The sequence below is a fragment of the Acomys minous genome (assembly GCF_964271855.1).
Source record: "Acomys minous genome assembly, chromosome: 3".
Classification (NCBI taxonomy): Eukaryota; Metazoa; Chordata; class Mammalia; order Rodentia; family Muridae; genus Acomys; species Acomys minous.
This window is the reverse complement of record NC_140485.1, coordinates 46,003,318-46,016,483: the sequence shown is the minus strand read 5'-3', so window position 1 is coordinate 46,016,483 and position 13,166 is coordinate 46,003,318. Positions and strand designations below refer to the sequence as shown.

The following is a 13,166-nucleotide window of genomic DNA, read 5'->3' as shown; positions in this document are numbered from 1 at the left end:
CCTCTGGAACCATAGGCCCAAATATACTCTCTCTTTCAAAGGTGCCTTGGTCACGGTGACTCACCACAGTAACAGAAAAGGTACTAATGTAGTTCATTTGTTTGCAGTGTGTTCTTCCTAAGGCAGATAACTGAATTAGGCCTTACCTTCACCTTTCCAGCCCGGGTCATATCACCTTGAAGGCAGCTACCAACTTTATGGCCTTCGTCGATCACTATCTGAAAACACAGTAAGCAAACACAGACAGGAAGTAATGGTTTTTGTTCCTAGCTATCCATCAAAGTTAAGATTCTCTAAGCTACAGCAGTGGTGAGGGGGTAGGTTTCTGTGAGTCTAACTGCAGCTCTGGTATCCTAGTCTCATCCACCATTCAGCAGATGACTTAAGCCAGCATGCTTGTGTATAAAACCAACAGCTGCTCTACCTCCTGGGCAGCCCCCAATGAAACTCTGATGCACAAATCAGAGACTGCTGCTACAGTGTCTTCAAGCTACAAGAGGACAAGACAGCAAGTCTAGGCCCCTCTATATTTAATATATCTCAGTCATCACCAGTAGAGTGAATCCCTTATGGGAAACAGCTCATAGCTCACAGTCATTAGCAGCAGAAAGCTGAGAGGGTTTTATAAACCTCTGTTCTATACCAACACGTTATATCGCAAAGACTTCTGACCACTTATAAAATCAAGACCTCAAGGAATTCTGTCCATTATGCCACATGGAAAACACTGCAATGCAGAAACAGAAATGCAAATGACTTTAGAAATCTAATTAAACCTCAAATGGCTTAAAAAGATGGCATTATGAATTATGACTCCTTGATAATTAAATACGATAGCCAAAGAAGAGTAGATGAGTCATATCAATAAAATCTTGATGATTTGAGGGACAGCATCTAGGAACCAAATCTTAGAAAAAGCAAGATGTGGCTTCTACTGTAAGTCTAAATTTGATAAATTTAGGACAGGTAAAAGTAAGTCTACTTTATACAAAGAAGTAGAAAAGGGAACTCTTGTTAAAAGCAAAATATATAATTTCATGAAATATTTACACATAGCAGATCCCTAAGACGTTTTTACAAAAAATTAAGGATAATCACACACTGGCACATAATGACTTAATTCTATTGTGAGTGCTCTTCCAATGGCCTTTTTTTCTAGGAAGAATGCTTTCTTCTTTAAGCTGTTTCTATAAATATAAGACAGAAATACCTGGTCCTCTTCTGAGCGTTCGGATGAAGTATAAAAAAAGAGGGTTGAATTTCTAAAACGACGACCGTTTGATTCATTTTTACGAGTCCATTTTTCAGGAGTAAATATATTTTCTGATGTGTCAGTTCCATGTGCTCCCTTTTTGGCCACATCCTCTGAAATGGTAAGTCATGAATTATTAAAAACATCCATTGTGGCCTGGTGGGTTTCTTTTGTGCTTACCAAAACTTTTTCTCCCCTCGAAAAAAAAGAATAATTTTCAAAGAAAAGTACACGTCTTAGTTTCTTGAAGCCTTAGATACTCTTTTATTTATTTATTGTTGTTCTTGTTTCATGACAGGGTTTCTCTGTGTAGCCTTGGCTGTCCTGACTCACTTTGTAGGCCAGGCTGGGCTCAAACTCATAGCGATCCACCTGCCTTTGCCTCCCGAGTGCTAGAATTAAAGGCGTGCACCACCACGCCCGGCCGTAAGTACTCTTAAATATCTTAAAGTTGTTCTAAAATTGCATAGAATGATAACATTACTTCAACATTCAATGACTATTGTCTACTAAATACCCAACACCATTTTCTATTTAATTAATTTACTCATTCAGATTACATCTCAGTTGTTTTCCCCTCACTTATATCCTCCCATTCCTCCTTCCCTCCTGCTCTCACCCTATTCCCCTCCCCTATGTCTGTGACCAAAGGGGACCTTCTCCCCCCACCATATGGTCATAAACTATCAAGTCTCATCTTGGTAGCCTGCTTATCCTTTCTCTGAGTGCCACCAGGCCTCCCCACCAAGGGGAAGTGGTCAAATATGGACACCAAAGTTCATGTCAGAGTCAGTCCCCACTCTCCACACAACTGTGGCGAATGTCCTGTCCTTTGGCTAGATCTGAGTAGGGGTTCAATGTTTACTGCATGTATTGTCCTTGGTTGGTGCAGTAGTTTGAGCAGACCCCAATGGACTTATATCCGCCCGTCATGAGGTTCTTCTTGTAGGTTTCAAGGACCCTCTGGATCCTTCTATTTCCCCATTCTCCCATACTTCTCTCACCTAGAGTCCCAATAGGAAGTCCCCGCATCTATCCCAGTCTCCTGATAAGTGGAGACTTTCATGGGACAACCCTTTTGGGCTAGTGTCCAATTATAAGTGAGTATATACCATGTGAGTCTTTCAGCATCTGGGTTAACTCACTCAGTATGATCATTTCTAGTTCCATCCATTTGTCCGCAAATTTCGGGAATTCCTTGTTTTTAGTAGCTGAGTCTTATTCCATAGTGTAAATGTACCACAGTTTCTTTATCCATTCATCGACTGAGGGACATTTAGGCTGTTTCCAGGTTCTAGCTATTACGAATAGGGCTGCTATGAACATGCTTGAGCATATGTACTTGTTGCCAACACCATTTTTAAATCATTGTTTAAAAGTTCAGGAAAGTACAGCTCCCTCAAGAAATTAGACATAATTTATCTCATTTTCCCTTAAGTTTGAGCCTTTTTTCCTCATATGGAAACAACGTATGTTTACTTTGTTTAATTATGAGAAAAAGAGTAAATATGAAAATCATCTCTTTAATGTTATAAGTGCTTATCTTTTCATCTTATATGTATCCATTTTCTTCTAAAACTCAGAATACATAAATGCTATAATTTAATTTGCCAGTAGTATTCTACGCTATTGAGTATTATTCTATATAATTTTAAGTTAGAAAGAACTCCATTATCTAAAATGTAAGGTAATCTACTTAGTCAATGTCCATTCTTAACTATTTATAATTATAAGCAATATCTCTCTCGCTGGGTGATGGTGGCGCACACCTTTAATCCCAGCACTCAGGAAGCAGAGGCTGGTGAATCCATGTGAGTTTGAGGCTAGCCTGGGTCTACAAAGCAAGTTCCAGGACATCCAAGGCTACACAGAGAAACCTTGTCTCAGAAAACCAAATATATACTAATAAATATGCACATATATATGCAATACCTCTGTATCAAATCAATGCACAGTTATGGCTTTTCCTTAGGTTAAGAAAAGAACCTAAGATTAATTCAAAGTTATGAGACTACAAAAAACATATTGTGACATCATGAACAGAAATTGGGAGAACAAAATAGAATAAGTTGGGTAAGAAATAATAAATCTAGATCTTGCGTGTTGCATTTGAAGTATTACGGAAGAAATGGCCCAAACACCAATGCAAGTGCAGGCTGAAGTAGGGAAGGAATATCGCAGTCAGAGGTATCACTATCTGACTGCCACCAATACTGAGGAAATGTGTTAAGCAAAAACAATATTAAGGTGATGGTTACTATTGACTGCCACCTTGAAAGGCTCTAGGATCGCTAGGAGACAAGCACACCTGTGAAAGACTGTGACAGTAAGGTTAAATGTGGTGGAAAGACTCACCCTGAATTCAGGAAGCAGCATTCCATGGGCTGGTGTCTTGCACCAGATAAGAAGGGGGAAGCACACTGAGTACAAATGTCTCTCTGCTTCTTGACCAAGATACAATGCGACCAGCCACCTTAAACTTAACCAACACACCTTTCCTGCCACACTTTATCCTCAGACACAATAAACCCTTTCTTCTTTCCTTAAGTTGCTTTGTCAAGAAATTTTGTCACACACAGCAATGAAACAATTAATACAATTAACAATAATGAAGTTAATAAGGGTTAAAAGTCACTGAGTGTTCAATGTTCTTTTCTGAGCATCTCGTGAATCATTTCATTTAAATCTTCCAAACCCCCTAGAAGGCAATCCTGTTTTTATCCTCACTTTACAGAAGACAGTAATTAAGGATAATAGTAATTAACATGTTCAGGTGTTGGCATATAATTGGAATGCCTCTAGGTTGCTTAGCATCCTCTGACATCATTACCTGCTGCCAGGTGTGTGCCAGATTATAAAAGGGCCAATCTGTCACTTTGTCTCTCTCTTACTTTGTCTCTTACTCTTGTATTTCTCTCTTGCACTTTCTCTAAGAGCCCCCCCTTTTCTTCCTCTCTCCTTCTCTCTGTGTCTGTCTCTCTATCCTCGTGGCCCACTCAGATCTTAACTCCTCTCCCTTCTTCTCTTCCCTCAAATAAATCTCTCCATATCATATCTGTTACATGCCATCTTAATTTTAATCCTAACACAAGGTATCGTAGCTGATGGGTAACAGTTAGGATTTGAACTCAAGCTTTCTGACCCTAAAATCTATCCTAACTACTGTTTTGCTATCTTGAGTAAAACAGTAAAACAACAAGAAGAAAAGTACTTGTAGGACAGAATAGGAAAGAAACACAATAAGGAAAAGGGAATAAAAATTTTAAGATAAATAAATAAATAAATGCCTTGTACAAAACTCAAATCCAAGTGGATTAAAGACCTCAACATAAAACCAGAGACACTAAATCACTTAGAAGAAAAAATGGGAAAGAGCCTGGAACATATTGGCACAGGAGACAACTTCCTGAACAGAACACCAACAGCCCAGGCATTAATGTCAACAATTAATAAATGGGACCTCATGAGGCTGAGAAGCTTCTGTAAGGCAGGAGACACTGTCAGTAGAACAAAGCGACAGCCTACAGACTGGGAAAAGATCTTCACCAACCCCACATCTGACAAAGGTCTAATATCCAAAATATATAAAGAACTCAAGAAATTAAATACCACCAAACCAAATAACCCAATCGAGAAATGGGGCATGGAACTAAACAGAGAATTCTCAACAGAGGAATATCAAATGGCTGAGAAACACTTAAAGAAATGCTCAACCTCCTTAATCATCAGGGAAATGCAAATCAAAACAACGCTGAGATTCCATCTTATACCCATCAGGATGGTTAAGATCAAAAATTCAAGCGACATCATTTTCTCTTTTAAAGGAGAAAAAGTGCTTATCCATATACTCTGAAACCAGCTCTCCATTACTGCCTACTATGCCAGTACCAGCAACTCCTAACCGGCTACTACTGAAAAGATGACCTCTGCCTTTTATGCCAACAAATTCTGAGCGAAATCTCTGCTGGGAAGTACAAGCCTTGCATGGTAGAGGTAGAAGAGCCCAAGACGTGGGTAATGTGCTAGGAGAGTTGCTAAAACCGCTACTGGGTTAACAAGCAGTATGAAGAGCCGGACAAGTAAGGGTGAAATAGTTTAAGACAGTCTCCCAGACCTCTTCCATTTTATAGTCAGTTTTCCCATGGTTCTGAAGGTAACTCTAAGTAATGGTGGTGGAGTGGCATGGTGGCGGTTAGAAACAGAGTAAGCTTCCGAGGGATGAACAGATGCCTCTAGCTTCACCAAAGGCAGAAGGAGGGAAGGCTTCTTGTGTCTCCCACCATTCCTCAATACAGATATTTTTTTTGTCATTGCAAAAATTGTTGCAATTAAAGAAGAAGCAGTTTCAGACTTCCTGGATATCTTTTGGGCCCAAAAAACACTATAAATTTGTTATTTACCAAGAAAATCCTACATATCAAATGCAGTACTCTGGTACTAATCAATTGACTTAAATCCTTGAAAAGTACAGTAGTATCTGACAACAGAAGTTCTACAATGGCAGGTGCCATGGGTTGTCTGGCCACTCCATGCACTCCTTCCCCAGTTTCCAATAAGATGCCCAGGGGACTTGATCAGTCACCAGATAAAACTCCTCAGAAACAAAGCGAAGCCCAAGCTCCTGGTGCTGCTACTGATTTACTGATATAGTTAGTCTCAGATGCAACAGAAACTCTGCACTTTTAACATCCACCGTCTTATAGACATGAAGTTTTTAATCTTTAAAATACCAAAAGATTCAGAAAAGTACTTGCCCTCTCCATGATTAAAGTTAGAGTTGAAAGTGCCTTCCTAAACCCTGAAATTAGTTTCATAAGACTACATACCAAGGCCCTGCTTTTGTATTCGGGCCTGTTACTGGTTTTAAAACTTAGTAAATAATAAATCCCTTGGCAGAATGAGATGAAAACAAAGTTCCTTTTCAATATGATAATGTCAAAATGGCAGATGTTGGCACAGCCCAGACTTGGAAGTGGCCAGCAGCCTGATTAGAGACCAGATGCTGCTTCCCAGAGTGAGCCTGGTGGCAACGCACACGTGCCACCCAACTGTTCATCTCTTCTGCTTCTGTTTTTCATCAGAGTCCTTTTCTACCCTTTCATCTTATCCCTAATGCTCCTTGCTTTGAAATGCACGTCAGGCATAATACAGTGCAGAAATCTAACGGCAGTGTTTCAGCGAACATACGGGTTACAGAGACCTGAAAGAGCATTTCTTTGGGCATTTCTGAGTCAAACTTCAATAAAGATGAGAAAAAGTTTTTTTCTAAAGGTTTTCAGAGGTTTCATTATTATGAAGTGATGGAATTTCAATTTCCTTTTGATACGAAACAGACAAGCTTCCAACAGGTCAGGCTTGCAAGACCACCTCTACACTTCCAGTGTCTAATTTTGGACCAAAGAGAAAGATCACACTCCTTGAAAACACAGAAAGTTTGGATGCTGAGGTAAATTACACTTTACAAAATAAAGTATATGTCAATTGTACACCTTCCAGGTAAAATCAATTATTTGGGGAGAGCTCATTTTGAGGGAAACTCTTATAAAAATTCAAATTCTTCCATGCAAAGGCAGAGTGGTGTCTGGATACTGAAGAGCATTCCACAGATCAACACAGCCAGCGTCAGACTCGAAGAGCAAGGCCAGCCAGCCACCTCCAAGTATCCATTCTTTTGCAGTGTGGTCAACAGCAATATACTTTAAGTGCATGTTCTCAGTCACAACGACATACTGAATACGTTGCTGGAAGGGAAGAAAGAACCGCAGTGGGGAATGCTCTGTGCTACACTGGGCAGCTACAAACAGCCTTCTGCAAAGAGAACAGGGGTAAGCAATCATGCTTGTAACGAGGTTGTGTACTCTGAATGTCCGGGGTGATTTTCACATTACATGAGTCCATGGCAATGTTCCTCGGGAAAATAATATCTTCCCTTGATCTGTCCAGCCAAACTACTCCACACCACTGCTACTTGTTCATATGTATGCTTTTCTTCATATATGGCATCCCCTGGAGCCATAGTCGTTAGGGTTAAATAAGCAATTTAAAAACCAATCAATCATAAATCAGAATAAAACCAAGGAAGCTAAATTCAGCACACCAGTGTTTTGTCTAAATTCCCTTTGCAGTGCTCTGAATTCCAACTGTTTTATGTTCTCCATCTGAAAGGGCACAGAAAGGGGAGGATTACCTCAGCCTGGCCAGTCAGGAATAATTGTGCTTTCCCCAAGGCTGGATGATAATTGACTCATTATTCACAGTCATAGCTATCAACCTGCCAAGGCACAAATTCACAAGCCTGGCCTGGAAAAAAAAATGTATGTCAAAAGCCCTAGATGAGGGATGCAATAACACTAAGATGAAATGTTTGAAATGTCCAGTGTTTAGCACTTAGAGAGAGGAAAACGTGGAGTGTAATGCTGCTTATTTATGTTCAAGAAAGGAGCCTGCAGTAAGTACGGCCCTGACGCTTAGAAAGTTCAAAAGTGATATTCTGGGCATCACCCCTTACAGACTGCCCAAGCTAGGAGGCTAAGCCACGTCTGTATGCACCCAAAGAGATGGCATCTGTGACAAATCACGCAGGAGCAGCTCAGAGTCAGGACGCTGGCAAAACGGTAATTGGTTTTTGGACTCATGAAAAACTTCACCAGAAATGAGTCTTGTGAGGTGGGCTTCAAAAGAAGTTGACAAGTTCAGCAGGCTAGAACTTCAAACAGCTTATTTATTCCATGGGGACTAGGGAGGTGGTAAGTTCATGAGTGAAGCTTCCAGGGCCAAGAAGGCCAGGGCCTGAGACCTCACAGCACATCTTCCAGGAAGGCTGGCACACACATTCTGCGGCATGTGAAAAGAATATACTTGGAAAGCTTGAAGAAAACTGTACACTTGACCAAGGGAGTCAGGCACAGTACAGCTGGGCTCTACAGGGACAGAGTAGAGTAGACAGGTTAGGGCCTGAAGGCGGGGGAGTCACCTGACAGGTGAGGTGCACACTGCTACAGAGGAGGCAGAAAGAACAGCAGTGACTTAAGGACGAGGAAAAAAGCCTGCAAAGTGTGTGTGTGTGTGTGTGTGTGTGTGTGTGTGTGTGTGTGTGTGTGTGTGTTTCTAAAACAGAGAGAAGACACTATCTCCCACTGGTTATGTTTCCTCTCTAGATATCAGAGAATATGGTACTTATTGTCCCACTGCCATCTGTACCGGTCTTTTACATTCAAATTGGCATGTCCTTGGTAACTTTCTCCTAGTCTCTGCGATGGAGGAAAGTGATAACACAGCCTGTTTGTAACCTATCAGGGGATATAGAATTTGGCGCAGAGGCCACACACAAGCTGAGCTGAGCTAATCTTCCTCAGTAATTCAGTCAGGACCACAGAATAGCATGGCCCACTGGGCAAGCAGAGGCAGCATTATTTGAACGTTACTTCCTGCAGCTTTGGTTTCCATCAGGGTGAAAGCTGCTAGTGACAATGTCCATACAAGGAAGACTCCATGGCATCTGAGAAGTTCAACGGTTCTGCACAAAAATCCACTTGTATTAATTCTTCAGATTAGCACACCTCAACACTTCGTCTTCAGCTACATGAAACTACTAAGGTAATGTGTAGTTTATTCCCTTGGCATGCAGTATTCACACATAAGCTAGACTCTTTTGGTTCTTGAGCTAAACCCATGGAGACTGATGGTGAAGATCTCAGAGAAGGAATCCAAGTGTCCATGAGAAACACTTGGACCTCGACACAGCTTTCTCCAGGTGCAACTTATGTACCATCACATCCACTCACTTCAGCCCCGTATCCAGTGATTTCTAGTAAATACATAGTCCTGTAGTCACTGACATTGAACTTTTAGTTTCCATCACCCCCAAAAGGTGCCAAGTGTCAATCTACAGACTCCTCCCCCATTCCCAACCCCAACAACAGGCAGCAGCAGTTAATCTAATTTCCATTGCTACTGGTCCATCTTTACTAGACATTCCGTTATAGCAAAGCTATGGGCACACGATCTCTTTTAGCTTAACAATGAGATGCAGCCATATCATGGTATGCACTAGTATTTCTCTCCTTTTATTGTCAAATAATCTTCTACTGTGTCTATTTCTCCCTCCAACTGATGCTGGACATTGAGATAGTCTCCACATCTTACACTCCCTTGATTACAAAAACGCATCTGCACCATGGACCAGCAGCACTAGCCCGGTTCCACGCAGTATGAAATCAAACCAACAGATAACTACAGTCTCCACTGCTTTCCACATCAGATCAGAGTAGACATGCATGTGTTCCCTAAGGCGACAACTCTCTAGTCACTTCATACCATAACCACAGCTGCAGAATCGGGACACACCATCACGTGGCCCTGTTTTCTTTGAGTTTATAGAAAATTCTCAGAAATGTCATTTATAATTTATTAATTATTTATGCCTTCCGACTCCAGTGTAAGCTTAAGCAGGGCAAGGAGCTCACTTTCAGGAACTGACTTACGGTTTCTGGAAAGTAAAATCCTTTCTCCACTTCAAAGAATATGAAACAAGACAGGGAAGGAGACTGATAATCAACTCTTCAACCAGCAGGTTCTGTACTGGCTGCCAGCCATGTATTTAACACTTTGCTGGGCTGCAGAGGTGGATGGAAGTTTAGAAATTTATAAGACACAGCCTCTGCAAGGGCACAGCATTTTACATATCTCTCAGCTAGTATATCATCTAAATTTTTTCCAAAAAAATGATTAGATATGTGACCAAAGATTTCACTAAAAAGCCAGTAACAGCTCTTCTTTTCCCTTGAAATTTTCACTTGATTGATGCTATAAATTTTGCTTATTTTTGGACTAGCATTTCCACGTTTAAAATGTGTGAAAGGCCACAAATAAGAAGGCAGCAAAGAGGGAGACAAACAGAGAACAGTTGGGTGAGGGGAAGAAAGGGGAAGGAAGGAGAGGGGGAAGGAGAGGAAGAGAAAGGAGAGGAAAGGAGAGGAGAGGAGAGGAAGGGAGGGGAGGGGAGGGGAGGGGAGGGGAGGGGAGGGGAGCGGAGGGGAGGGAAGGGGAGGGGGAAGGAGGGGAGGAGAGAGAAGAGAATGGGGTGGAGGAGAACTTCAACCTGCACCCTCATGAGCCACTACTCCCTCTCTACTCACACCACCCAAAAGTTACCATCTTCTAAGAGATGGAGTTATATTAATTGTTTAGTATCTAGTTCCCCTCTAGAATACAAATTCTATGAAGGCAATAATTTGTATCATTTTGTTCATGTACATGAGCAGCACTTAGCAAAATGATGATGGTAAAACAAATAACAGTATACTTATACAGCTGAATACTGCATAGCCATCCGACACTGTTAAGTAATAATATTCATTATCACAGGAAGATATTCATAACATAGCATTTTAAAAAGAAAGTTTCAAATAGATTATGTATACTATGATCTCATTTCTATAAAATTATTACAATAAATTTGCCAAATATAAAAATGATGGAAAATGTAGCTTGAACCTTTAGCTGTAATTCAGGCATCATAAGTATAAGTATGTACACATATATGTATAGTATATTATATAATATTTAATACTAGTATATCTATTCAATAGAAGTTACTATATATACTTTGTTGATAACAAAAGTGAAACTCAAAGTCGGTCTCTGATTCTTGTGTCTGCTCTTCGTCTCTTCTCCATCTGCCTGTTCGTTTTATCCAATTTTGACGTTTTAGTTTTCGTTTTATCTTATTATATTTTATTTTACTATTATCCCTTAAAAGTCCATTTATTTTCTAATGATATACAGAAACAGAGTGGATCCAGGTGAGAGGGAAGTTGGGAAGGAACTGAGAGGAGCAGAAAGAGGGGAAACTGTAGTCATGACATACAATGTGAGGAGGGGGGAGTCTGTTTTCAGTGAAAGGGGGAAGGTGAATCTCAGAGATATTCAGCAACCTTAGCAGGGCTTCCAATTAGATAGTAACAAAGCTTGGATTCAAACATGTTGATTATCTGCAACTCACCTGTTCTTAAATAATGATTGGCTACATAAGTACATATCAATAAATATAGAAAGGATGCATACTCTCATGGCTCCTCACTAAGATATAGGATTTTTAAATTAAATACTCCAGTGTATTTCAGTGAAGTTTTGCCTGCATAAAACAGACACCTAGGATAGCAAGTACCTAAACAAGATAGCTATTTCCTGCTCCCATACTACACAAATGTATACAATCCAGGGCTCAAATGAATGCTGTGCTACACTAAGTCATCCTGGAACCCAGGCTACTTGTTCTTCCTACTCAGCTACCACTAAAGCATCACTCTCTCCACACGGTCCAGCATGGCACACCACCACATCTTTGTGCAAAGGACAAAGGTAGGATGAAGGGAAAGGTGAAGACATACTTAACATTCCCCATTACTAGATAATGCACCACCGGCAATCATCTTTAATCCTAACACTCTGAAAGCAGACACAGGTTAATCTCTGTGAACTGGAGGCCAACTTTGCCTACATAGTGAATTTCAGGCCAGCGAGGGCTACATAGTGAGAACCTGTCTAAATAAATAAATATTACACAATGAAAATCTGTCTAAATAAATGCTACATAGTGAGAATATGAATGGATGGATGGATGGATGGATGGATGGATGGATGGATGGTGAGCTCCAGGCAAGACAGGCCTACATAATGAGAACACAGAGATAGATAGATAGATAGATAGATAGATAGATAGATAGATAGATAGACAGACAGACAGATAAAAAATTAAAGGTTCTATAACAAGGAAGACCAAAACTAAGCAGCCCTAACAGGAGTTCACACAATCCAGGATGGTGCATGGACCTTGCACCATGAAGTGCTTCATTACTTATATTTGGAAGACTGTTGTGCCATCCTGAGGACATGACTCCCAGTTCCAGGCCGAAGAGAATTGTTCTAGTACCTTCAATTCCCAAGTAGGAGGAAAGGGATAAAAAGAACCTGTCTTAAGGATATAATTCAGGAGTATTTAGCTGCAAGGTAGTAGAATAGAAATACAATGCTTATCATGGATGATAATAGAGTAGCTAAAAGTTCTGCTACGGAGTTCTCTCCTCTCTTTACTTCTTCTTCTTCTTCTTCTTCTTCTTCTTCTTCTTCTTCTTCTTCTTCCTCTCTCTCTCTCTCTCTCTCTCTCTCTCTCTCTCTCTCTCTCTCTCTCTGGGTATGTGTGTGTGATGTAGGAATTTGTACCTCAAAGTATTTTCTAATTTTCCTGCCATGACTAAGAAAGCTTAAAACAAATATGTTTTTATACGTAGGTGATTTTATATAAAAAATATATATTTTTTTACATATTACTGTATGGTAAATTCCATCCATTTTTAACTTTGATGTTCCTCTTCTAAAGCACAGCTTACTTCAGTGATAGAACTACTCTTGAGTAACTCTTTAAAATGTACTAAACCAGAACACCACCTGTCAGAGGTCTAGGGGAGGGGAACAGGGCAGAAGAGGGAGGGAGAGCGGGAACAGGAAGATGAGAGTGAGGGATTATGATCAGGACATAATGTGAATAAATTATAATAAAATAAAATTTAAAATTATTAAAACTGGAAAAATGTACTAAACCTTCCAAGAATGATACACACAGCAGAGGAGCAGGAAGCCTGCCAAATCTATGGGATTATTAGGGACACATTTCTGGAAGTTCAGGCAACAGGTGCTCCACAGGCTATTTTCCATTGTCTTGCTATCTGCAAAATGCCAACAAAGAACAAAGTTCCTATGGCCATACCAGACTATGTGGCAAGGACATTTTCCTGGGGAGGTTTGGTTTGGGCCGTGGACACAGGCACTGATAGCCTTGAGACTTGAGACAGAATGTGTGTGTAACCAAAGGCCACTCTTAAACACTGCAGGCTAGTCTATCTTAGTCTCTTTA

At 40.4% G+C, this 13,166-nt stretch overlaps 1 protein-coding gene across 6 annotated transcripts in view; it reads right to left on the bottom strand.

Moving 5' to 3' along the window:
• Positions 1-13,166, bottom strand: part of IFTAP (intraflagellar transport associated protein) — a 68,914-nt gene that overhangs the window by 22,233 nt on the left and 33,515 nt on the right. For all 6 annotated transcript variants that reach the window (XM_084776192.1, XM_084776197.1, XM_084776196.1 and 3 more), the window contains 2 exons: positions 1,211-1,365; positions 147-218 (listed from right to left, as the gene is read on the bottom strand). In XM_084776192.1, coding sequence (XP_084632318.1) covers positions 147-218; positions 1,211-1,365 — 227 coding nt within the window. The remainder of the gene's footprint in view (positions 1-146; positions 219-1,210; positions 1,366-13,166) is intronic.